This window comes from Thalia democratica, chromosome 7 (genome assembly GCF_965202585.1).
Source record: "Thalia democratica chromosome 7, ktThaDemo2.hap1.1, whole genome shotgun sequence".
Lineage (NCBI taxonomy): Eukaryota > Metazoa > Chordata > Thaliacea > Salpida > Salpidae > Thalia > Thalia democratica.
The window spans coordinates 36,644,620-36,672,278 of NC_139171.1; the positions used below are offsets into that span (position 1 = coordinate 36,644,620).

Consider the following 27,659-nt stretch of genomic DNA (forward strand, 5'->3'; position numbering starts at 1 on the left):
ATAATTTAAAACATTTTCACCACTGTAACTTAAACTAAATTCAATTAGTTATACATTAATAAAGTCACTTAAAGTTACTTAATAGTTTTAAAACACTTTAAGTTGATTTAATAAGATTTTTGTTATTCAGGCTGGCCTTTTTTATCAAAGAGAAACAAGACTGGTATGATATTTTAAATAACAATTTATTTCAAAACTTAGAAGTTTATTGGTAACTAAGTTTTCATAAAAAAACTATAATTTTTTTAGTTATCATAATTAACAGAGGCCATACTTAATATACTTATCATATTGATTTTTATTTTTCTAAATAATATAGTTTTTTAAGTTGATATTTTCATAAAGCTAAATATTTTTTCAATGTACATTTTATATTACATTTGTAATAAAATTATACTTTTTTTTTTCTTTTAAAATATGTATACTAGTGCTCAATTTTATTTCTCAACTTAAATTTAAAAATATTTATACAGCAGTAAATTATTAACAAATATATATATATACAAAATATATTGCATAAAGATTGAATTATTGAATAACTTTATACGTTATTAAAATAACCATTTTCAACTAATATATTGCAGGAACAATAAAATGAGTAAAGTTAACTCTGAAACTGTAGATTTTTCGGAATCAGGTTAGTAAGTTCTATGTATTCAATTGCTACATGATGGTGGCCTAAGTAATTACTGGCTAAAACTTATTTAGTATTTAAAAACATATATAACCTTTAATTAACAACTTTTTAAAATTTGTTGTAATTGTAAACTAAAAATATTTTTTCAGGTACTAAACTTGTAGAAGAAAAGAGATCTAAGTCCAACAACAAGTGTTGTGACTTTCAAACAAAAGAAAGCAAAAAAGTATTTTATGGTTTGTATGTTATTACCACTTTATTTTAATTTAGAGTTTAATGTATAAACCTTATATATTTTAGTAGATACAATAGTTTATACTTCACAAAAGATTTAAAGACAATAGAAAAGTATTTTTCACAACAAATAAACAAAAACTTAAATAATGTCAACTTATTAGTTATACTTTCTTAAATACTTATTTAGATATATTTTATAATATTCATAAAGGTTTTGTTCAGGAGCATTGTACAAATGCTTTTTGTTAACACGTGTTAATTAATTTAAAGCAAAAAGATAATAAGCAAAGAGTAAACTATTGTATGTCACAAGTCATAACTAATAACATCTTAATAGAGATTAATTAAACTTATTTTTATCAGTATAAATAAGTACCAGTCTTAAATTAATCCAAATAAGGAAGTTCAATTAGTGTAAAATAAAAAAAAATCTATAATTCTAATCACAGGAAAAATAAGGCAATTAAAAAAGATATAAATAATTTGTAAAAGTTATATTTGCATAAAAATGTTGTTTGCATAACTTAAACTTGAAAATTTTAATTTAAACTAAGATTTTAGAACCTTTATATGAGTAATTTAGTTAATAATGAAAATATGTTGTTTTTGAATTGTTTGGAACATACAACAGTATTTAATAATTGTCTACTAATACTATTATTATTATTATTATTGTTATTATTATTATTTTTATTATTATTATTATTATTATTATTATTATTATTATTATTATTATTATTATTATTATTATTATTATTATTATTATTATTATTATTATTATTATTATTATTATTATTATTATTATTATTATTGTTATTGTTATTGTTATTGTTATTGTTATTGTTATTATTATTATTATTATTATTATTATTATTATTATTATTATTATTATTATTATTATTATTATTATTATTATTATTATTATTATTATTATCATTATCATCATCATCATCATCATCATCATCATCATCATCATCATCATCATCATCATCATCATCATCATCATCATCATCATCATCATCATCATCATCATCATCATCATCATCATCATCATCATCATCATCATCATCATCATCATCATCATCATCATCATCATCATCATCATCATCATCATCATCATCATTATTATTATTATTATTATTATTATTATATTGTCTATTGTGCAATGTTGGACTCAGACATCAAAACCTGAGCCACTTAAACAGGACACACAATGAGAAAAATGAAAATAAAAATATATATTCAACAAAAAATAAACATAGTTAAAATTATAAAAACTCATTAATAAGTTTAAATATATTTGATTGATATAAAAGGCAATAACTTATGACTTACAAAATTATTTGTACAAAATTAATAAAATTAAATTAGTGTTCTGCCACGGGGCAGGCGTAGGGAAATAAAACTAATTAATATTACAAATAAAAAAATGAAAAAATTGGTAGCTAATTTAGATGAGATAAATACTATACAAATCTTTATTTATTTGTTTTTCCGTATTGTTTTTGTGAAAAGTTACTGAACTTTACTGATATTTATACTATTTAAATTAAATCTTTTTAGTTTTAACCGAAAATGTTCCACCTTCTCACACAATACTACATCCTGTTGTAATTTGTTCCACATAGTCTTTGCTCTTTGAAAAAATTAACCTTACCACTGACTGTTGTTAAAATTGTTTTTACATTTTATTTGTTTATTATTTCCTTCTAATCATATTATGGGAAAAACTGAAAAATTGACTGAAAAAAGTCTTATATTTGCTATTAATAATTTCATAAAGCATGAATAAGTTAAATTCTCATCTTCTATACTCTAGATACCTCAATCCAGGTTTAACTAATATATCATTATATGATGAATGGGATATGTTACAACGACTACATATCAACCAGGTAAATTTTTTTGCACAGACTCAATTTTGTTAATGTCATTTTTTTAAAAAGGGTGACCAAATTTGTGTATTGTATTCAAGCTTGGGGCGAACGTATATTTTTAATAGTTTTGTCAGATTAGTAGCTGAATTAATTTTAAAACTTTTTGACATCTGATAGGATGAAACTTGTGCAACATTATATAGATACTTTATGTGTTTGTTCCATTTTAAATTTTCAGAGATATATATTCCTTAAAAACTTTAACTATTTGTATCTTAGTTTTATTGATAAATAGGTCAATTGGGTCAAACGATTTGTTTTTCTTAATTGTTAGAACCTTACATTTAGTAGGATTTAAATCGAGTTTTCTTGTTTTTATCCATTTGTAGATATTATCTAGAGTAGATTGTAAAGAGATATTTGACTCACTAAACTTTTTTTGTGTCATCTGCAAATAAGTCATATCACTTTTAATATCAATGTTTGAACTAATGTCGTTAATGTAAATTAAAAAAGGAAGAGACCAATTTCACTACCTTGTGGTACTCCACCGTATATAGATAAAGGGTCTGACAGTGTATCATTAATGACCACTCTCCGTGATCTCCAAATTGAAAAACTATTGAACCACTTTACTAAGGATTCATGTAGTCTAACTGATTCAATATTTTAACAATCGTTTTGTGATACTGAATCAAAAGCTTTTTTGATATCAGTGTAAACTACTTTAATATACTTGTTTTTAAGATAAGGAACTATCCATGAATCTATGCATGTTAATAGTTGAATGTTTGGGGAGCAGTTAGGGACAAAACCAAATTGTTTATCAGGTAGTAAATTATAGTCAAAAAGGTGTTTTAAAATTTTTACAGATATAATGTGTTCAAAAACTCGAGAAAACCCATTAGTTAAAGATATTGGCTTATAGTTGTGTGACGCGTTGTTTTTGTTACCTTTCTTATGAACTGAAATGACAAAAGACATTTTTCATGTTTTGGTACTTCAGCTAATTATATAGAGCAATTGAAACTCAATGAAAGTGGAAAAATTATTGATGGAATTGGATACTTAATAAAATAGGGTGGGATATTTTCTAGGGTTCAATGATTTTATCTTATAGGTGGTTAATTGAATTTTTTATGCCTTCTAACTTTTAACGCCTTAGGGTAACTAACAAGGAAAAGAAAGTTGATAAACTGCAGAAAATAAATAGTAGTTCGCAACTGGTCAACATTTGCTTAACAGTTAGAAATGCTTGATAATTTATAATATGACTTATATATACTTATATATAATACTTATAATACTTATATATAATATAACTTTAAAGTAATATCAAGCTTGTAATGACTTTCATCTTAAAATTTACATTTTAAGCCTAAAAAATAACTTTGAAAACAAAAATAAATTTGTCTTTTTTACTGTATATATAACTTTGTTGAACTTAATTTAATTAATTTTATGCTCTATTTACTTAATTAGTATAGTTGTGTTACATTTGTATATCACTGATTAAATGTTTGCTTTATTTTATTAGTTGTTATGGTTATTTAAAACTTTATTAATTTTGTTAAAGACTCATTTTATTTTAGTTAATGTTATTACAACATTTTTAACACCAATTAAGTAAGTGGTTATGAGTGTTGGCAAAAAGTACTCCTGTTCGTGTTTATGTTCAATAAAACATTAATGAGTTTTAGTTTTGTATTATCTTAATGAATAAACCATTAGTTCAACAAAAAAAGTATTAAAAAATATAAGTTTAATAATTTTGATTTTTTAGGTACTTTATTACTAAAACTGAATAAACTTTGAAACAGGTCTACTTCTGGTATTCTCAATTGCAGTAGCATGGGTTGGTGCTCAGCAGTTGTCACAAAGCGCAGTTAGAAGTTTTTACGCGCCGTTCTTTACTACATGGTTCAGCACTTGTTGGATGGTTCTTTGCTTTCCATTCTATTGCTTGCTTACTTTTGCAACTGTGCCAAAAAGAAATTGGTCCCAAAACTTTCAGTTAGTGGTTGAAGTTTGCAATTTATTATTTGAAACCTAATTTTGAGATTATGAATTTGGCTGATCATAAGTGCAATTAAAAATAAGATTTTTTTTTTAAATTTCATTCTCTTGTCTATTTCCAGTTTGTTTAAAAAGTATGTAATTTGTCAAACAGTTATATAACAGCTTTCACGTTTATTTATGAATGTATTTATAATATACTTGTAATATGTAATGTATATTTTATGTAAATTTTTATGTTGTAAATTAAAGTGTTTATAAGTAAAGTATGTTACTCACTTCGTTTGTTATATGTTTAGCAAAACTAATAATTCCACCCACACTATTCAAAAAAATCAGTTTAACAATGTTTATGTTAAATTCTAACAACAATACTGTAGTGTTTTTTTATGTCAATTTGACTTTAAAATCTTTCAACAGACAGAATTTTTTCTAATACTTGTTTGTACGTTATTAAGGACATAGGGTGTAAGGCACTTTTTACATGTGGATCTTATTTTAAAATATTCTACTAACCTAACAGTTGAATTTTACCGTATTTTATTTAGTGGGAGAAATCAATAGGGCCCTTATATAAGGGTAAAACTAAAAAAGCAAAATTATACTTTTTTATTAAAATTCTATCTTCTACACTTTTAAGCAATATTTCTCAGTTTTATCTTAACATAGCAATAAAGAATCCTTTTGTAGAAATTAAAATTTTGAGTAAGAATATATTTCTTAAATTATAAAATAAAAATGTTTTTTATCTTATTTAGGTCATAAAATTTTTATATTTATTCATTTTCAAATTTCTACAATAACACTTTTCTATTAATGCAAGAAATATTTCCTAAGAATTTGAGGTTAATAGCTTAAAAATGAATAAGTAAAGTGAATTTTTAAATTTCCAAGTAAATTAATAGTGAAAAACTTGCAGTGAAATTAGAAAAAAATCTTTTTAAGCATATTTAAAACTTATTGTTAAAACTTTGAAACAGTTTAACTAAAATTATTCTAACTTTCTAGTCTAAGTTTGTTAAGTTGTATCAAAATCACTTCGAGTATTACAAAAAAATTTATTATCAGGTTTTTAAGGTTTTTATTGATGTTCTGCACAGATATAAATGATAATAAGGGTATCACGAAATACATTAAAATAAAAGTTATCAAATTATTAAATATAAGTATTTTATTATTAGACTTATGTATATGTAAAAAAATTTATGATAGTATAATTGTAGTACAAAAATTATATAGATATAAGAGCAATATCATAAAATTATTAAACGTTAAGTAGTTATACTCTCTTTTTATTTGGATAGCTTAAAAAACTAAAATATTTTATTTGTAAAAATGCTTCATAGTTTTACACGTCATGATGAAACAGTTTGTTTTGTTTATGTTGGTTGGATTTAACATAATCGAACAGATTGTTTACGTCCATGCATCTTACATGCTTTTTGTTTGATGTTTTGAAAGAATTAAGAAATGTTTGTAAACAAACTTCATAAAATCTGCACTGTCATGATTTGTTTCATTTTTTATTGGTGAAAGTTGTTTTAAAGTATATTGTTTTTCAATAAATTAGTTCAAATTAAAATTTTAAACAAATAAGTTTATCATTCTATCGAAGTTTTATATTTTGTTATGATTTATATCTATACTTTTTTCCATTTACTTTTAGTGTATAGGATTAATATTATAAATAACTTAACTGAAAATGTTTCGTTTTTAAACAATGCGTCTTATAGAAGTATACTTATTAAAAAGTTTAAAACAAATACTGTTAATGTATACAATTAAATTTTTATGAGTTGTTTTAAAATTATAAAATTCATTCAATATTAAACATATATATCTTAAAACAAACTTATGGCTGATTTCAAAAACACTACCTAATGATTATGGAGTAAAAAATCGTTTTATGTTTTGATCTATTGAAAATTAAAACTTTTTTAAACAGCCGTATAAAGTCAAATATTTATGTTTTAAAACAAGGTTAAAAGTAAATTTAATGGGAAAGTTTTATATAGAAAATACTTGAACATATCTTTTTCAGTTTAAAAAGAATCTTTAAGTTAATTAAATGCTCATTATAGGTAACACTATACAAAATATACTCATTTATTTCGAACTTATTTTTTTGGTGAATAATGCGTCACTTATTGTTATCTAAGCTCGAGTTTATTTTAAGGCCATAGGGGGGGGTCCGACTTTTTTTTTTACAAAAAATTATTTTAGCTTTTATATGAAAGCTTTAAATACAAACTACAAGCCTGTTTTTATAGAATTCAAAAATGTAATTTAACTTTCGAAATATTTTATTTTTTGTTTAAAGTTTCCGATACAAACGTATAGACCGCAAATTTTTTGGGGTCAATTTTCTCAGAAATTTAAAAATTCACTAAAAACCTATCTCCTCCTTCATTTTTTGACCTAGAGACTTCAAATTTTCAGGAAATGTTCCTTTTAATATTTTGAAGAATCTGAATGTTGGAATTTTTGAAATTTTGAAAAATAAAAATTTTATCCACAAAAAACTAAAAAAAAGGGTAGTTTTTTGACAATAATTATTTTTTTACTCAAAATTTAAAAAATTCCTACAATAGATCTCTTTAAAATTTAATGATACACATTCTGTAAAAATTTGAGAAAGATTACTCAAAAAATGAAGGAGGAGATAGATTTTTAGTGAAAAAGTCTTTTTTCGCATTTTTAGTTTTCGCCTTCCATAAGGAACCTATTGAACGCCCTTTCTTTGATCGCTTATATCTCAAAAGTTACTTTGAATTTTTTTAAGCGGTTAAAAGTGTCTGATAGCTCAGATTAAATTCTACAAAATAAGATCAAGTTGTAAAAAACAAAGTGGACCCCCCCCCTATGGCCTTAATGGTAGATACAGAAAATAGTTAATTTTAAAACTTCCGTTGACAGTTATATAATATAAAACAGAAAGGATTTTTTTAATTTCAGATAGATAAACTTAGTTTTTAAATCAAAAGTATCTGTAAATTTTTATTGTACCAATAATTTTATTTATTTTTCAGAACTTTAAAGTAGGTTTAACATTTAATTTTTTGTTAGCCTAGTTTGGTAGTGTATAACTAAAACAAATTGGAAACTTTTAAATCAATCTAAAAAATGTAAGAAAAGTGAAAAAAATCAGTAAAACGTATTAAAATGTTTTGATATCATTTAAATTTATGATTAATTTTTAAAAACAGTATAAAGTATTATTACAAAAAATCTTTAAACAAACTCTGAAAAATATTTTAAGGAACCAAAATTAAAGCTACTCTATTTAAAGTAAAACCTTAACTATTTATACTTTTAATTAGACCATTTTATTTAATTTTCATACAATTTGGTAATTTTTATTATAGTTTTATTAGTTCGTTACACAAGATTTAGTAGCGTTTTACTAGTTTAAAAATACGGTGTATAATTTATGTAACTTTGAATAAATTTCAAAAATGGTAAAATAAATTTATCTGTCAGCTCCAAAGAATTTCTTTACTTATAAGTTATGTGTTTTGTTTCTCTTAATACAACACAAACTTCTTTTTATCATGACTGATCGCACTCATCTTTTTTGAACAGTTATCTTACATTTTTAATACGAGCTCATCTTTACAATTTCCATAAGTACTCCGACACAATTATTTAACTACCACAAGGTTCCAGCTTCATCAAATTGTGAAGTGTACCGTTTTTTCCACCCCTCCTTAATACATTCAATAAATTTTGCAGGGAAACAAAGCAGATATTTTCTGCTGGGGAGTTCAAGGTGAAGTCGGTGCTGCTGAAAATTTTGTCCTTCACGCTGATATGGGTGGCCACGAACTACTGTTACGTGTACGCCCTGTCGTTCATCGCGGCCAGTGACGCGTCGGCCATCATATCTTCCAACGTCGCCATCGTGTACGTCATGTCTGTGGTGATGCTGAAGGAGAGGTTCTATATACTCAGGGTTGGTTGTTTGCGAAATGAGCGAATATTTAGTTGGTACTGAAGTTCTGCTTTGTTTAAATATTTAAACTTCGGTGTTTAATAGCTATTTATTTTGCTTTTTTATCATAATAGTTGTTTGTATAATTTGAAAATTTCCTTATTTATATGGAGTTCTAGTTTTAAAAAGGGTTTATTTTCTTAAAATAAATTTGATCACTTTGCACGTAATAAGTTTAAGTCTGATGTTACTAAAATATTTTATACTAAAATATTTTTATATTGTATAATTATAAGTTTATAATGCTTTAATCATTACAGCTTTAGTATTTTTTAAAAATATAATCTTTAAAAAATACCTCATATTTTAAAAGGCTTAGAAAATTATTATTTTAAACAGTTATTAAGTTAGTCGTATAAAAAATAAGCTTTTAAAACCAGCTACTTTTTTTTTTACTTGCCAATTAAAAGGTCATATGTTTTACAACTCCTCTACAACATAGCAGTTTTAGATTTCCCTTCCTACTGCATTCAAAGTAGTTTGCATCTCTAAACACATGTATGTTTGTGCAGATACTAGCGGTTCTGCTCTCAATAGCGGGAGTTGTGTTGTTCGCGTATGCCGACGGTTTCGGAAACGGAAGTTCCAACAACTTGGTCGGCGTTCTTCTTGCGCTCGCTTCCGCATTCGGTTCCGCTGGCTACAAGGTTTTTGTTTCATGTTATTACACTTTTTTCTTCGGTTTTTTTTCTACGTAATTCAGTATTTCTTTAGTTATTCAACTATAGAGTTTAGAACAAATAAATAGGACACAGTAATCTATCCACTAATAGGAGAATGATAATTAATAATTTATTACAGATTTTACTACAGATTTACAGTATTTTGAACATTATTACATTATTAATTTATTATTAGAACTGTGTGCTTAATAATATGTATCTACTACTCCATAACTTCTAACTCTGTAAAAGTTTTTATCTTTTTAAATCCATTAGATATCAGTACCCCACTGTATACCATGGTTTAATTGTATTGTTTGTAGACTATAATTTGATAGTTTTTAAATTAAAGGTTGTTTATAATCAATATAATTTTTAATTAATTTATTGTTTTTTTGTATAAAAACTTAACTCAAACCAATTTTTAATTATTTGTCATTTTTAGCATTGTTATTTTACTACAGATTTACAATTTGAAAATCCGCTCTGCGGTGAAACTGAGTAATTGTTTATTCTCAAAAATAATAAATTATTAATTTTATTAGTTAGTTTATATCGAACATTCGTCCTCTCATAAGCAACAGCAATAATAAGCTTCAAAAGTGAATTACTTCGATTTTTTATATAGCTTTCTGCAAGTATTTTTTATACTTAATAGTTAGTGGAAAGTATTTTTTCTTACGAAATGTAGCTTACTTAACGTTTTAACAATCTAATTATATTGTAGTTTATCAACCAATTAAGAAAAGTAAAAAAAAAAATTCAAATATTTTTGTTTAATGTTTTCCTAAAAAAAAATAATCGTTTAAAATAATAAAAGGTGCTGTTCAAGAAGTCCATATACAAAGGGTCTTTAGGTCAGGTTTGCTTGTTCCTGTCCATACTGGGAGTTTTGAACGCGGTCTGCTTGTGGTTCATACAAGTCATATTGTACTTCACAAAAGTAGAATACTTCACTGCTGCAGACATACCTTGGGACTACCTCTGTTCATCTTCTTCCCTTAGTTTAGGTAGTTGTTCTATGTTTGCTGTGACAAAGGTGATTGTTATCATTATTTAAAGTTTAATTTAATATATATCAAAAGCTTAATTTTATATTTTTTAAGTTAAAATTAATTTTTCAAAACACCCGTGCTATTATATACAAAGCTACTGATAAAGACTTAAGCTAATGCACTATTTGCAATTCTATTTTGATTAAAAAATTGTTTTTATAAGTTTTAAAAAATTTGTAAAATATTATGTTTTCATTTTTAATTTTGATGTATAGTTGCCCAGCTTGTGTAACTGTCAGGTTAGAAATTATATTTAATGAATTATTACTTTTTATTTATACATTTACTACAAACTCAAGCCTATAAACACCCTGGCTAGCTTTTATTGAATTAAAAGACTATAACTTGTTTTATACATAAAATTGATTAAATTCATTTTAGTTTTTTATTACATGTTTTGAAAATTGTTTTTGCCTAAGTTATTATAACATAAATTAAAAATATTTATTTTTCAGCATTTAACTTTTTGGTGAATTTTGGAGTTGCTTACACTTACCCTTTGTTCGTTTCAATTGCTATGATGTTGGGAATTCCTTTGAACGCAAGTAAGTAAAAAAGAAATTTTTAACGTTTTGTTAATTAATTTATAATCCTAGTGATACTATAAATTGTATGTTTTTGTAGATTGACTTTAAACATAACACTATTTTAAGTTAATCTAATTATATACTTTTTAATTACATGAGTTCTAAACGTATATAAATTTTTGTTTTGTATTTTTACTGTATTTATCACTACTTTATAAAGGTATAACACAAATCTTTAATGATCATGTTATACTAAATACTAGTTATAGTTATACAAAAAGGTGCATTCACAATAAAGACAGTTTTATATAAACAATTTACTTTTTATAATAGATATAAAATGTTGAAAAATAAGGATAATTTTGGGTACTAATTATTTCTAATCAAAACTTATTACTTACATTAGAGTATAAAAGGAATATCAATTAATGGAATTCATTAGTCTATTTAATTTTGAATTAAAACTAGACCAAGTTTTTTCATTTTATTTTTTCTAGAATTAAGATTTCAGCTATTTTAAAATCTATTTCTACAAAAAGATAAAAATAGATATATACCAAAATAATAGTGTAACCAGTAATTTAGAATTTTTTAAAGATAGACACAGTATATAATTTAAAAAAATCTGGGTTATGATTAACTTTAGGTGGGCACCAATATCGAAGTGAAATTCAATGTACAGGAATTTTTCAGCTTTATTTTAATTTATTTTCAGTTTTATTTTGAAAATAAGTACATAAGCATTCACCCTGCTTATGTACTTATACTACTTAACGTAATTTTAGGTGACTCTTCAACTGTATATAAAAGTGTCATTTCAACAATGCGACTTTTAAACTATTTTTTTATTTATTTTAGTGTTATGGTTTATGTAGGTGACATATCGCTGTGAATTAATAATAAAAATTAAGTCGGTTTTTAGGTCTTATTTAAATCTAACGATAGTGTCATTTCAACTAAGTGTCATTTCAAATTATATTTTACTTTAATAAATAAATTGATTGTTTCTGTTCTTATCAATAATATTAACATCGGGAAGCTAAATATATTTTATAATAATAAATTCTTATAATACTAAATGTAATTTTAGGTCACTCTTCAACTGTATACAACAGTGTCATTTCAACAATACGACTTTTAAACTATTTTTATTCTTTTAGTATTATAGTTTATGTAGGTTACATATCGCTGTGAATTAACTACAAAAAATAAGTCGGTTTTTAGGCCTTATTCAACTCTAACTATAGTGTTAATTCAACTAAGTAAATACAATAACTTACTTTAAAATTAAAGAGCTCGTACTTTGTTATATGTACAACACTACAGTAATATAAAGGACTTTATTTATGAAACGAAGTTAAATAAGACTATTACATTTTTGACATAGGAAAAAAAAATGCTGTTTGCTAATAAATCGTTTAAAAACTATATAAATTTAAAACTACTGTTTATAATTATTTTAACTCTAACATTTGTACCTTAATTTCAAAAAATATATTTATTACTTGGACTTAAAAAAAAATCATAAACGAAATAATAAACAAACGAAAAAACAAAATACACTTTTTTAATATGAAAAACTTTACTTTTAAACATAAAGCTCCTGGTAAAAAACAACTCTCATTTAATAACTGTAAAAAACTTTAAATAATCAAAATAATTTGAATAATCTTTTAATTAAAATTATATAGTTTGTAATGAAAAACAAGTACTTCTTATTTCTTAATGTTTGTCTTAAAAGTTTAGATAAAGTTGTTTGTTTTGGTACTATGTTATCAACCAAAATTTTTTAATTAAAACATGCATATAGCGTTTAATATCAAATACATTGTTCTGAGTTTTTAATATACAAACAACATATCAGGCAATTTAATTTTTCTTGCAAATACTTACTGCTTTTAAATGTATTTAAAGTTTACTCTGGTAGTATGATAATATAATAAGTAACTTTATTAATTTAATAAAAATTGAATTTTCGGAATGTTTTTTTTTTATTCAAATTTTAATTACTATAAATCGATACATATATAAAACTTACTATTAAACTCTGCAATAAAAAAAAGAGTCTAGTATGTTATGTTAAAGAGATCGCTCTTGGCTCGTGATCACTTATTCCTGAAGGCTTGCAAAGCTTTACTATTCAGCCGGCACATCAATGAGCCTTAATTTTTTTAGCTATCTGTAATTCTAAGATGAAATAAGTATAGTTTTGCTTTTTTGTGTATATCAAGTCATTAAATAATGTTTTAACAGGTTATAAACAATTTTCAACAACTTTTATACTAACTATCGTTATAGTTATAACTTAAGTACGTATACTAATGTTTAAGTGTAAAGTTAAGTCTTCAAATTTACTTCTTTAATTTCATTTTAATCAACGTTCACTGTTATCAAGTTGAATGATTTTGTTGAAAAGTACTTGTTTTTCGTTACAAACTAGATAATTTTAATTAAAAGATTATTTAAATTATTTTGATTAATTAAAGTTTTTTACGGTTATTAAATAAGAGTTGTTTTTTACCAAGAGCTTTATGTTTAAAAGTAAAGTTTTTCATAGTAAAAAAGTTTATTTTGTTTTTTCGTTTGTTTATTATTTCGTTTATGATTTTTTTTTAAGTCCAAGTAATAAATACATTTTTTGAAATTAAGGTACAAATGTTAGAGTTAAAATAATTATAAACAGTAGTTTTAAATTTATATAGTTTTTAAACGATTTATTAGCAAACAGCATTTTTTTTTCCTATGTCAAAAATGTAATAGTTTTATTTAACTTCGTTTCATAAATAAAGTCCTTGATATTACTGTAGTGTTGTACATATAACTAAATACTAGCTTTTTAATTTTAAAGTAAGTTATTGTATGACAAAATAGTTTTAAAAAATCGTATAAAATGAAAATAGGTAAAAGTTTAAAAATCAATGATGAAGTTTCAAATACGATAAAATATTGTTGGATAATATTTAAATGACAACTATTTAACATAACTTTTTTAAAAATAGTAGTTAATTTAAAATAATACTATTTATGCTTTATTTAATTTAATATAGTTATTAATACTGAACTCAAGTTTTTTAAAAATCTATACTTTAATAATATTACAAAAAAAAAGAATTTATTTTTATAAAATATCTTTAGCTTTCCGATATTATTATTATTGAAAATAACAGAAAATATCAGTTTATCTATTATTGTAAAATATAATTTGAAATGACACTTAATTGTAATGACACTATCGTTAGATTTTAATAAGGCCTAAAAACCGACTTAATTTTTATAATATATTCACAGCGATATGTAACCTACATAAACCATAATACTAAAGGAATAAAAATCATTAAAAGTCGCATTGTTGAAATGACACTGTTATATACAGTTGAAGAGTCACCTAAAATTACATTCAGTAGTATAAGTACATAAGCAGGGCGAAGCCCTGCTTATGTACTTATTTTCAAAATAAAACTGAAAGTTATTTAAAAAAGCTTAAAAATTCCTGTATATCGAATTACACTTTGATATTGGTGCCCACCTAAAGTTAATCATAACAAAAATCTGTGCACACAAGATACTTTTGTGAAAATTTATATATTTTGAAAAACACTGATATATTTTATACTAACCTTTTAATAAAATTCGTTGAGAAATAGTTCTTTAATTTAACTTACTTTACTTATTTCGAAAAAGTAACTGTGTTTTATTTTTTGTTCAGTTTTTAAAATGTAGAAATCCTTAAATTTACAAGATATATTTTACATAAGTACATTACTTTGTAAATATAAAAATTAAACTTAATTTTACAAAATAAAAGCAGAATAGCGATTAAAGTTTTAAGAAACGCTTAGTTTTGTATTTGCAATTAATTAAAAAAATTGTTAGTATATTCTGTGAAATTATAGCTATATTATTTAAACAAGTTATTCTAACATGTTGTATAAAAAAACAAATTATTTTTTACTAATGAAACGTAAGAGTTGACATTTTCATAAAATATTAACTTGATTAAAAATGCACAAAAACAATACAAAGCATGTATTATTAAGCCTATAATTTTAGTTCGACAATTTTAAAACGAAAATAGTGAATTAAAAATACAAGTGTCTGATTTGTACTTGTCAACCTTAAAATAGCCATATACGAGATGTTTGAATTAGCTGAGTTTTATGATCTATAAGTTTTGTATTTTACGTATTATGTAAGAATGAACTTTTATAGTAATCACAAACATATTGGTAGAAGTTTATCTAAAGGAATTGATAAAACATTTTTACTTGAAACATTTAAAAATATGTTATAATATCAACATGCAAATTTTAGTATTAAGACAGTTTAGTTTAGAATACAGACTTTGTTTTAAAGCACCGAGTTTATCTTGTTGGTCAGATTTTACTTTTCATTAAATATAGTTATTAAATGTTCAAAATACTTCCAAAATTTCAAACAACTGATTATAAATTTTTTTAAAATCAGGGGTCAGCAGACATTTGGTGGTCGCGGGCCAAATTTTAAAAACAAACTTTGCGAGTCCATTTGTATTTTTAGTTACAAAGTTTTTTACCCTTCATTTCAAACCTCGGTTTGTCATGTATATAAGATTTGTTTATACAGTGCGGCCCGTGAGCAGCTTTTTTGAAACAATTAACTTATAATTATGAAAATCTGCCGACTCCTGAACTAAAGCAATGTTTGAACTATACAAAATTTCAAAAACAATAATACTAATAAACATCTCAGTGGTGGACCTGCTGTTTCGCGGGGAAATATTCAGCGTGTACCGGTTGGTGGCGGCGTTGCTGGTCATAGTGAGCTTCGCGTTCATGCTCGTACCCGTGGAGTTCAACTACCAAATTCACAAGCTGGTCAGCGAACACGGGAGGCTGCCGCGGTGCGACGTCGAAGACGACGATTCTACTGCCGGTTTGTTTTACACAAAGTTGTATCAGTTGTTGTTTTGATAGAATGTTTCGCAGCACATTTTCATTGTTTTGATTTCAGTTATAAAAAATTATAGTGATAATAGCTTGACTATTAGCTAATAAAGCCTTAGATAGTTTTATGTCAGTTTCTACTTTTAGTGCTAATATTAAAAGTTTATTTATTAATAATAAGTTATTATTAAGCATTATCTATGTTAAGAGTACTTCAGTTTAAAAAAAAATTGAAACGTTTATTTGCTAAGTAGTTTGTAGACTCATTTTATATATTGTATTTTAACTTTAGTTATACTCAAAACTAGTTTAAAGAAACAAGGAGAAAAAATCTTAAATGTTTACATATATCAAAATTTTGTTTTCAGATTTCAAGTATTGCTACAATAAGTTAACAAATTTTTGTAATGTAAAATTTAATTTGATATTTAAAGATGAAATACCATGTTTTATTGTTAATTTTAAGAAAACATAAGGTGGTAATGATATTGTTTGTATTTTATATAGTTTTTAAGTAAGAATAATTTTAATTAATTTTATGTTTGAGTAGTTAATCAATCCAGCTTGATAAAAATTTCAACAACAAATTTGACTCTAAATATTACAGCAACTTTTGGTTGTAAAATTTCAAAACACTTCAAGTAAGTTGTTTTTAGACCAGTTAATTCACAGAATATTATGCGCTTCACAGTCAGTTGTAATTTAAAAGTATTTATTATTTTTTTTTAAATGACCTTTTTAAAAAATAATTTTTTCAAAAAATTAATAATAATTAAATATATTCAGTTTTAATTGTTAACGCAGGTTAGTATAATTTATGTGAACAGGAGTAAACGTATGTAGATCCCAATTTAAAATATAGTAAATTTTAGAAACATAGTTATTCTTTCAACTCCTTTTGAAGTTTGTATGTAAGTCAGAGTTATCAAATTTTATTTATACAATCTCCTCCTTTACAAAACCTTTAAGAATGATCGTCCCTCTACTAGTTTATTACCAACTTTTTTCTTCCTGTTTGTTAAAATTGCAGCATTAAGGGGTAAAATGACCCACTTTTAGAAACCCTGCTCTAAACATTTACTTTTATTTACTTGATCAAAAAGGACTTTTGTTTTAACCTCTTATATCAGGGTAAAATTTTAAAAAGAAGGTAAGTCTACAAAATAACATGCTTAAAAGTAAAAAAATTATGGCTGCCTAAAATTTTGAAATCTCCCCATCAATACTTATTGCCCCGACTTATTAAAATAACCCACTGGGGAAACCCTGGCTTATATACTTGTATTCATTTTACTTAACTGAAAACAAATGTTTTCACTTAAGTATTATTTTAAGCGTCTATTATATAAAAGAATTACGGCGATTACGTATTTAACTTATACTTTTAAGCTCTTAATATTTACTGATTAAATTTATTTAAGAAATTCAAACTTTTAAAAGACTTTATAAAATAAATAATCCAAAAAAAAACTCTCCTATACAGCTAAATTTCAAGATTGTTCATCTTTATATCTAGGTTTTAGTGAAAACTTTATAGTACTAAGTTATTAAAAACATAAACCGAAACATTTTATTATGTTTTTTTAAATAGCTGCTATTGGAAAAAGTCTAAATTAATATAATTCTTTTGTTAGTTTTTGAACTGAAACTCATTGTTCAATTAATCATTTTTAAAATTTATTTTCAGTATAATCCAGGGGCGTAGCGTGGGGAGGGACACTGGCGCATGCGTGCCACCCAAAAAAAGAAAAATGTAAAAAAAAGAATGTAATATCTTTATCCTTGATAGTTTTTTTTTTCTGCTTAATTTGCCTTTTTTCAACTATGTTTATCTAGTATTCAAAAAGTTAAACAAAATTTTGAATACTAATTAGTGACAAGTTAGGAAAGTACATGTTATTACTCAATATACTGATTCGGTGCGTAATTGCAAATGCGCACCGATGTTGATGAAAAACTCCATAAGGAAAAATTTTACAAGTTCATTAACTTCATAAGAATTTAGACTCAAAAAGTACGCAATTAATATAGCGCACCGCTGTAGTGTAACCTTATGGCAAATTATTTTTCTACAAAAATACGTCACACTTAAAGAAAAATTAAACTATTTTTTTTATGCTACATTGTTAAGACTACTGCTAGTTTTCTGAACTTTATTTTTGTAAACATACAAGATAAGCGTGTCGGCCTATGAGAAATAAACTTTGTTTGTGATTTTGGTTTTAAACAATCAAATAAAATAAATTTAAAAAGTATACTTTTAACTATTTTACAAAGTTGTAATAAACTGTAATAACAGTTATAAAGTTGGTCTATTTTAAATTCTGTGTAACTTTATTAAAATTATGTGCAATGAGGTGTTGTTATCACTGTTGTAATGTTAAAGAGATTGATATTTTTTTCGTAAATAAAACAGATACGTTCGTTTTATTGAATATATTAATTTGTAAAGGTATTAAGTTTACTGTAAGTAATAAAAACAATTTTTATTTAGTAAGTTTACATTTTTGCAAATGTAAGTAATTCTAATGAAATTTATACTTGTATTTAATTGTTTAATTTTGTAATATATAAATGTTTTTAAAACAGTTAACGAACTTATTTTACTTAATAAATTTATTTCAATTATATTACTTATAAAAAGTTTTTTTATAGCTAATTACAAAAGTTTTAATCTAGAGGATATTTTGAGAAAAAAATTTGCGCACCCCCTGACCAAAATACCACGCTACGCCACTGGTATTACCTACATTCAAGCGTTGAGCACACAATAAAAAAAAAAATTTTCTTTAAAAATTTTAAATCTTTAGCGGGCACAGATCAACCAGTAAACAGTAAAAGTTTCGTAAACAACTTTGTTTTTTACAGATTACTCCTACAACGAAGGTAAATCAATTGAAAAAGTAGAAAGCACAAGAAGAACTTGCATGTGAAATACACTTCTTAACAAGTCCCGTTCTAACTTTGCTACAAAAACTTTTTTTGTTAATTAATATAGTAACCATGTATCACCATTACTTATTTATTGCTTCTTTTTAATCTATTAAAAGAAATCATTGTAAAAAGCATTACCTCAATTTGTAGAAGAGAATTTCGAACGCACACTTATTTTACAATTTTTTAACTTATTTAAAACAGTTATAGTGTTATTCATTTCAAAATTTTGTTGTTTCATGATGACGTTAGACATTTTTAAATCAAAAAAAACTTTATATTTTTTATTTAAAAAATGAGGTAATTTACAACAAAATTTTATGTAAGCATACTATTTATTATTACACATCGAAATAAAATTTAAATTCTATGTTAAGTGTAAATTTTATGATAGACTGTTATTAAATATTTATTTTAAAGGACTTTTTTTAGTTAAAAAACTTTTTTTAATAAATTAACTAACACTAAAATCATTTAAACTTGAAAACTCCTAATAAAAATTTCCTATATTGTAAAAAACAAATTCAGAGTGATAAGTTCACCAAACCATTCGGTAGGTATAATATTTTTCATTTGAGCTGAGTTTATCTTTTTCTATTCTGATAACATCTCTCCTTTTAAGTCCATAGTAGCGTGCGACCGGGTCAGATTTTAACATCCTGGGCAATTGTGTGTCTTTTATTGAATACTGTTTTAGCAATTTCTTTTTTTCTTCTAAATCCATAGGCTCAAACTTTGGTTGAATCTAAAATGAAAAATATTGGTTACTAAAACTGTTGGTTTTAAACAAATTCATTAAAGTTTGTTTTCAATATTGAATAATTACAAACAGAAATAAAGTTAATTATTGAATGATAACAAATGTATAAGTTTCTTAATTTACTTGTATGATGCAAGTTTTCAATTTTTTATTTAGAAAAATAGAATCAAATATACATTAGTCTAATTCAGGGTTTCCCAAAGTGGGCCAAGTGGCCCCCTAGGGGGCCATGACAGATACTCAGGGGGCCAAGAGCAGCAAAGGGGGAAGAGGGGGGGCCATGAGCAGTAAAGGAGCCACACGAGGGCCATGAGGCCATAACATGAATCTTACACTAGACATTCTCGAGTTGCAGATGAAAAGCAAAAAAAAAAAAAGGTCTCATGTTTATTTTATGTTAGTTTAGAAACTTACACTAGATATTCTTGAGTTGCAGATGAAGTGCAAAAAAAAAGGTTTTCGGTGTTTTTTCATCGTAGTTTATGAGTAATCTTGTTGAAGGGGGCCATTGCTTTTTAATTTTCTATAAAGGGGGCCATTCGCAAAAAAGTTTGGGAAACCCTGGTCTAATTCATAGTGATTTAGTTATACCACCTTACTTATTTATTAGAACTTAACACCCAAAGTTTGTTTTTTACTAAATAACGCTTTTTAAAATTTATTGAATACTTTAGGGGTTACTTTTAGACCAAAGGTACTCAACATTTTCAGAAGTTGTGCGCAGTAAATACGGAGATATAAGTTCTTTGCACTTTTTTTTTATTATATAACAGTACTATGTTTTATATTTTAGGTATTATGATATAAAAAAATGTTAAAAGAAGTTAACTTATGTTATAAGTAATCTTTCCTGACAAAAAAAGACAAATTATACTTGTCTAGATTTTTTACTCCAATAAAATTTCTGTGCGTAGGTGTACACCATGAGAACCACTAGTTTAGACTACTACAGGGTTGCCAAATGTTTTTGGCAAATTTTATCCAGGTTTTTAAAATTAATCGTTTTTGGGTCTACTTTTGGTTTAAAATTAAGTTTAACGTAAAAAACTGTGTTAAATACTATAAAGGCATTGAAAAGATATCTTAAAGCTTATTTAATTTTTTTTCAAGTCTGATTATCACAATTTTTTTTATCTTTACAATAGATATTTTGTGTCCAATCGGAATCTTACTATTTAACATGTGAAAACTGTTTAAAATTCCAGGTTTTTTAGTAATTTTAGTTCAAAATTCCAGGTTGTAATGTAAGTGAATTTAGTTCAAAATGTCAGTTTTATTTTCGAAATTTCTCAAATTCAAGGATTCCAGGTTGTTTGGCAACCCTGCTACTAAAGCTTAAACAAAACTTTTAACTTGCTCCAGTGTATTAGAATCAGGTGTTGAGTAAAGTTTTTACCATTCTTTTCATTTTATATAAAAAACCGAAACTTATTCAAAATACTGCTCTTTGTGTCAACTGCACAGCAAAAAATAATCCACTCACTTCGTGTTTTGTAACATTGAACATAAGCTCTTTGTCAAGGAAAATTTCAATATTGCAATCGACTGCGGCTCTTTTCACCATTGGAGTATAACCGTCTGGAACCACAACAATTGCTGATGCAGCCGTATTTTGGATATCCAGATAAATGTTTAGTAGAGTTTTCTTGGTAAGTTTAGGTCCATCTTTAAAATACAATTTCAGTTTAAATTCTATAATGTTATACATACAAACTTTTTTTCAATAAACTATTACAATTTTACAGTTTAAAAGTTTTTTACTTCAAAAACTTGAATACCATGGTGTGATTCATATAAACACTATACTAAATGACTGTTTATGGTGTGTTTCATTTTATTAACGAAAAACTAAAAAGTTTTAAAAATGCATATACTCACCTTCAAAAAGTAATTGAACTTTCTTGGTATCATCTGTACAATGCACAACCTCCATGTCAAGACATTCTCGCGACACACTTTCTCCATACTCTTGTATAAATTGCTCATAAGTCTGAACAAGAAGTTGGTTTGCCACTTGATAGCCACGGTCATACAGCATCTAAAAACAATGTGCATAAAGTTTTATCAATTAATTTTTGGTATAGATAAGTGATTACTTTAAAATTTACAGAAAGTCTCATTGGTTTCTAGTTTAACTATTCCTTTACATTTTCAACTTAGTTAGTATTAGTGATCTAACAGACCTCGCTTAATTTTGATTTTAGAAAAAGATCACATTGAATAATTCTAAATAAAATTAAATTTATATAACATTTTATTTTTAAAATAAAAAAAATCGATAAGTAACTTGTTTTCAATATTATTGTCTAGAACAGGGATTAGCAGGTCAAAAACTTATTTTTCAATTAAGCAACAGATTATATTTTAGTTAACATGAGGTGGATCATACTTATTCGATCATCCGATTAAAAGCTCATTGTAGACTGTTGAAGACTGCAGATTTCTCGTTTGCAACTGACTAATGAGTTCCATTAAGAACAAAAACCAGGTCTCAGACTACCAAAAGCTTGTTACTGATGATCAAACTGGGTATGATCAACCTCATGTAAACTTAAGCTTGTCTCACGACATACAAAAGTCCAGGCTTAGGCTCTGTAGACTTATGCCAATGTTTCATTTAGATTATCTATCTAAGATAACAGTAAAAATGTTGTAAAACAGATTAAAACAGTAACAGTTTAATATTTTTTGAAAACCAAATTATATTAAATGAGTTTGAACAAAGTTTTGAATATGCAGACCCCTGATCTAGAACATGGTTAACTTTAGTTAAACATATTTATAGGTTCAAATTTCTAAAATATTAACAAAAATTTCTCTTATTTAATTCAGTATGATAAAAATAACTATAAAGAACAAAAGCATGAAATTTTTTTTTACAATGTTACAATAGTGTAAATCTTATCAAAAACAAAGTAAATTTTGAATTTTTTTGAAACAGTTAGTGAATAAAAGAACATAAGTTGGATATCATTGAGCTAGAAAACAATAATTGGTTACAAACAAATAAAAAAGTTTTTCATAGTGTGAATTAACTTGAAATATTCAAAAAATATCAACTTATTTGAAAAAAGTCCAACTTTAGCACTTTTTGGCCCAAACTTGATTTAATTTTTGATATAAACTGACTTGAGTACGTGTGTGAAAAAAGATAGGAAAAAAACAAGTTTCTTTTAATATTTATTTCTTTATCTATAATTTTTCAAAACTAGAAAGTTAAACACTGCTTTGATAGTAAAGATCAAAGTTGTAGATATAAAAACATTCCTTATTGAAGGTGCAAGTTTAAAACAAATTTCACTTAAAACTAGTGCTTGAAAATAGATTCTCAAGTATTTTTCATAATTTCAGAAACTTTGAAGCATCTGTACCAGGGGCCTGTCCGCAGCTTCAAAAAGAAACAACTATATTATATAAAAAAAAATTTTTTGAATATAAAATTATTATAATTTAATTGAAACAATATTTTGAATGCAGGCCCTCTCAGTTTGGGACCACTGAATTATTCTGATTTAACATGAAACTTTGCCAATCTTAAATTTAATGAAATAAGACTACAAAAACTAAATTTTCATTAAGAAATAAATTCACAACTTGAAAAACTACTATATTAATATGATATTTAAATTTATACTAATGATTCACATATTTTAAGCAGTATTGCTAAAAACAAATTTTAATTTGACAGAAATGAACCTTGAAAAATATAATTTAGTCAAAGTGTTGGGAGTAAAAATGACCAAAGAATTCCTGTCCATAATTTTTTTTGTGAAACTTTAAAAAACTTTACCTCTAAAGTTAGTTTTTTTTAACATCTATAAAAACTGACTTATAATTCTTACTTTTCAATAAAAGTCTAATATAAGTTTTTGTAATAAAAAAGTGTTAGCTCCCCTATGCCATTAGCTAACTGCTAAAAAATATACATAATATGATTTTTGATTAGAACAGATTTACTGTATAGTCAATTTATTTAAATTAAATGAACTTAAAACTTTATGTTATTAACCAAAAACTTTAGAAAAAAGAAATAAAAAATTTTGCAAACTCAAAAGTTATCAGGTAAATAAAATCAATATGTAATTATTTTAAAAAGCTCATACAAATTTACTAAAAACAATTTGAAAAGCTAGATTTAGGATATATGGGGTCTACCTTAATTTATACAAGTTGATCTTATTTAGTAGAGTTTTATCTGAGCTATCAGACATATTTAACTGCTTAAAAACATTAAAAGTAAGTTTTGAGAAATAAGCAATCAAAGTTGGTGTACTTAATAGGTTCCTAATAGAGGGAACAACTAAATACACAAAAAAAAAGTTCATTAAAAATGTATGTTACCCTTCATTTTTAACAAATCATTTTCAAATTTTTACCGAAAATCAATCACTTAATTAAGATAGATTAAATGCAATTTTTTTTTTGGAAAAATAAAAACACTTTTTTTTTGTTTATCTTAAACTTTTATTTTTTAGTATTTCTAAAATTGCAACATTTAAAGTATTTTAAATATATAAAAAGAACGGTTCCTGAAAATTTGAGATCTCTAGCTCAAAAGTGAAAGAGAAGATAGATCTCTGCAAGGATTTTTAAATTTCCAAAAAGAATTACCCTGAAAATTTTGCGCCCATTGGAAACTTTTTACAAGAATTACAATATTTCAAAAGTCAAATAAGATCTTTAAATTGTATAAAGACTGGCTTGTAGTTTGTACTTAAAGCTTTTATATAAGAGCCAATGTTGTTTTTTTCTAAAAAAATGTTGGACCTCCTCCCCTATGCTCTTAGTTATAATACTAAATGGTTAAAATAATATAAAATACTGCTTCAAATAATATTAATTTATACTAAAGTTTTTATTTACAAGTACTTCTCTATCACTACTTATTTTATCAATATCTTTCATGTGAGGTTTGTAATTAAGTATGATTATTACTTTTATTTATTTTGCTAAATAATAGTTAAGTTTAATTTTCAAGTAATAAAAGTTATAGAACATTTTTTTTTTCTTTTTTGCTTTTAAGTGAAATTTATTAACTAATTTATCTGTTCTTTACCTAAATAGTTGTTAAGTTTTTTTCTCCCTTTTTTATTTATTTTTTAAAAACATTTAGTTGTACATTCAAAATGTATTTAATTTATTTTCTTCATGTATCTGGTATTTATTAGTGTGAGAACTAGTTATTGTACTTGAGTAATTTACATATTGTAAACTATAAAAAAATATTAAGGGCATAGAGGGGGTCTGACATTTTTTTTTAATAAAAATAACATTGGATCTTATATGAAAGCTTAAAAGTACAAACAACAAGCCAGTTTTTATAGAATTAAAAAATATTATTTAACTATTGAGATATTGTAACTTTTAGAAAAAGTTTCCAATACAAACGAATGGACTGCAAATTTTTTGGGGTCATTTTTCTCGGAAATTTAAAAAATCACTAAAAATATATCTTCTCCTTTATTTTTTGAGCTAAAGACCTCAAACTTTCAGGAAATGTTCCTTATATAGATTAAAAGACTTTAAATGTTGGAACTTTAAAAATATTGAAAAATAAAAATTTTAGATAAAAAAAAAACAAAAAAATAGGTGGTTTTTTTTAAACAAAAATTTTATTTTTCAAAATTTCAAAAATTCCTGCATTCAATCTTTTTAAAATTTAATAATACACTTTCTGTGAAAATTTGAGTAAGATTGCTTAAAAAATGAAGGAGGAGATAGATTTTTAGTGAAATAGTCTTTTTTTGCGTTTTTAGTTTGCGCCTTTCATTAGGAACCTATTGAGGTCACCGATTTTGATGGTAAATATTTCAAAAAAAACTTTGAATTTTTTCCAGTGGTTAAAAATTTCTTATAGCTCAGATAAAACTCTATAAATTAAGATTAACTTGTAAAAATCAAGGTGGACCCCCCCTATGCCCTTAAATATTTTTACTTATTTGTACTTGTAAGCACATAGATCTGTAGATCTTATTAGAATAGGTTACGCTCTACAGTTAATGCTTAAACTCATGCTTGTTTTTACATATATAAAAAAGATATGTTAGTTATAGCAATTTTACAACTTCTCCCTTTTCATTTTATTATTGTCCTTTTTATTGCATTTTTCAGGGTTGCTCTTGTAGAGAGGGCAATAAGAAAAATATAAACGTACATGATCATAAAAATCAAAATCTTTGGAAGGAGACGGTGTGGTGCCCATGGTAGACTATGGTTTTCATAGTTAATATTGGCAGAAATAGGCTTAAAATGAAAAGTATACCATTTTTTTCTATAAAAATTATTTTCTTTATTTATTATAAGTAAAAAAACAAAATTCATTTATATTGTTCTTAAAATTAAATTTTATTTAAGTTCTATTGAAACTTATTAAAGTTATTTTCAAAATATATGGTGTGAGGCTTGATGACCCAAAGGTTTTTCCCCACACCAATCCATTGGCCATAGTTGTGAGCGTTCACATTTTTCTTTCTTTTTTATCAATATATTTAAAATATTTAGAAATAAATATAAAAATACAATTACCTAAAATTATTTCTAATAGATATATTTTATTCAGAATTTTGCTCAGAATTTAGAATATACTTAATGTTTAAATTAAAATTAACTTATATGATTTGGTTTCAAGAAAACAAATAGAGAGATCTCAACTACTGGAGGAGAAATAATGAATTTATTCTTTCAAGAACTTGAAAATGAAATTTAATTTGTTTAGTTTTTTAAGTGAAAATTTTGAGTAAAAATTTGTCTTTATTTTAATTTAATTGTTTAAATGCTATTTTCCATGACTGTCACATATCTTTTTAGATTTATTTAACCACTGAAGAGGTCTTTGACCAAAACTTAGTTTGTAAAATAAATTCTTGAAAGAATAAATTAATTTAAAATTAATTTATGTAAATTACCTCTAAGGCTGTCTTTTGTACTCTCCACAAGTCATATGCTTTTTGTTCTTGATTGTCACCCATCTTTATGATTAATCAAAAAGTTTTATCAGAATTTGAATTGTCATGTGAACAAAAAATAATACTTATATAAGCTAAAATACTTACAATAAAGATAATAAGAAAAGGGTAGTCAAAAGTTCTTGTAAAAGTTTTTCAAGTTTTCAAAACTACAATTTTTTTGTCCATTTTCAGTATAGAATTAAATTAAGGTAAAAAATGTCTTGATTAGAATAAAAATATTGAAAGTATAGTTTAAATGTGTTTTATAATAATTAAAACTCTGAATGATAAAAAAAAAAAAATATCTAATTTAAATTTTCATGGTTGCCACTGATCAAGCTGAGAAAAATTTCCTGACTTTTTACCAAAATTTTCCTGACTTTTCTAAATCAAACTCTTAAGTTAAACTTATTCTAAAATACATAATCTAACACTTGAAACTATATAAATCTTTCAATCTAATTTTAAATACAGGTTAAAAACTGAAGTCTATCATCAAACTTCCAGTACATTACTTAAACCATCTGTGTATGATTGATGTTTTTTATAAACAGCTCTATCAGCAAAATACTTGTATTATTACCTTATAAACACAGCTTGTCTCAAAAAAGACACAATTTTTTAGCATTTCCTAGCATAAATGTATCTAGAGAAACAAACGACATACAAGGAACTTTCACAACTAAAATATTAAAACAATAACAAATTTTTACAGTTAAACCTTAAACAATAAAGAACACAATTTTTTAGAATATGTAAACTTTGACATAACTAAAATATTTTTAAAAAATTAAATACTGATCTGAAAAAAATAACAACGGTTAGTCTGATTTTGAAAACCCAATACATAAATTAATAGTTTTTTGTACAAATAATTCTAATCTAACACCTTAATACTAAAAATAAACTTACTCTCGACCAGTAATAAGCTATTTATCTAACTTAAAAAGTAAACTTTAGTCAGACTTAGCATATAAGTTGTAAAACAACCTTGAAGTTAAAAATATCTAATAATAAAAAGCATTAACTTAAAACATCTTTTACTTATATAAATTGTTCACTTAGTTTAATAAAATACTACCCAAACTATTTAA

General features: G+C 24.8%; 2 protein-coding genes across 2 annotated transcripts; one reads left to right on the forward strand and one right to left on the reverse strand.

Annotated features, from left to right (window-relative positions):
* Positions 1-588: 588 nt before the first annotated feature.
* Positions 589-18,870, forward strand: LOC145840450 (solute carrier family 35 member F4-like). Its single transcript, XM_082947713.1, has 9 exons — positions 589-637; positions 787-873; positions 4,572-4,764; positions 8,500-8,719; positions 9,271-9,405; positions 10,241-10,430; positions 10,931-11,020; positions 15,731-15,913; positions 18,793-18,870. The coding sequence occupies exons 1-9, from the start codon at positions 595-597 to the stop codon at positions 18,855-18,857; spliced, it is 1,206 nt and encodes a 401-aa protein (XP_082803839.1). The 5' UTR covers positions 589-594; the 3' UTR covers positions 18,858-18,870.
* A 481-nt stretch (positions 18,871-19,351) lies between these two features.
* LOC145840988 (DNA-directed RNA polymerases I, II, and III subunit RPABC1-like) lies at positions 19,352-26,664 on the reverse strand. The gene is made up of 4 exons (XM_082948347.1): positions 26,524-26,664; positions 21,497-21,656; positions 21,102-21,283; positions 19,352-19,603 (listed from the first exon to the last, which is right to left on the reverse strand). The coding sequence occupies exons 1-4, from the start codon at positions 26,584-26,586 to the stop codon at positions 19,397-19,399; spliced, it is 612 nt and encodes a 203-aa protein (XP_082804473.1). The 5' UTR covers positions 26,587-26,664; the 3' UTR covers positions 19,352-19,396.
* Between the last annotated feature and the right edge of the window lie 995 nt (positions 26,665-27,659).

Excerpts from the sequence above, each read along its gene's own strand:
- LOC145840450 (XM_082947713.1), top strand. The coding sequence starts at position 595 with ATGAGTAAAGTTAACTCTGAAACTGTAGATTTTTCGGAATCAG. Across the intron at positions 10,431-10,930 it reads ATCTTCTTCCCTTAGTTTAG|CATTTAACTTTTTGGTGAAT; the intron begins GTAGTTGTTCTA and ends TTTATTTTTCAG. Across the intron at positions 15,914-18,792 it reads AGACGACGATTCTACTGCCG|ATTACTCCTACAACGAAGGT; the intron begins GTTTGTTTTACA and ends TGTTTTTTACAG.
- LOC145840988 (XM_082948347.1), bottom strand. The coding sequence starts at position 26,586 with ATGGGTGACAATCAAGAACAAAAAGCATATGACTTGTGGAGAGTACAA. Across the intron at positions 21,284-21,496 it reads AGTTCAATTACTTTTTGAAG|ATGGACCTAAACTTACCAAG; the intron begins GTGAGTATATGC and ends TGTATTTTAAAG. Across the intron at positions 19,604-21,101 it reads TCAATGTTACAAAACACGAA|ATTCAACCAAAGTTTGAGCC; the intron begins GTGAGTGGATTA and ends TTTTCATTTTAG.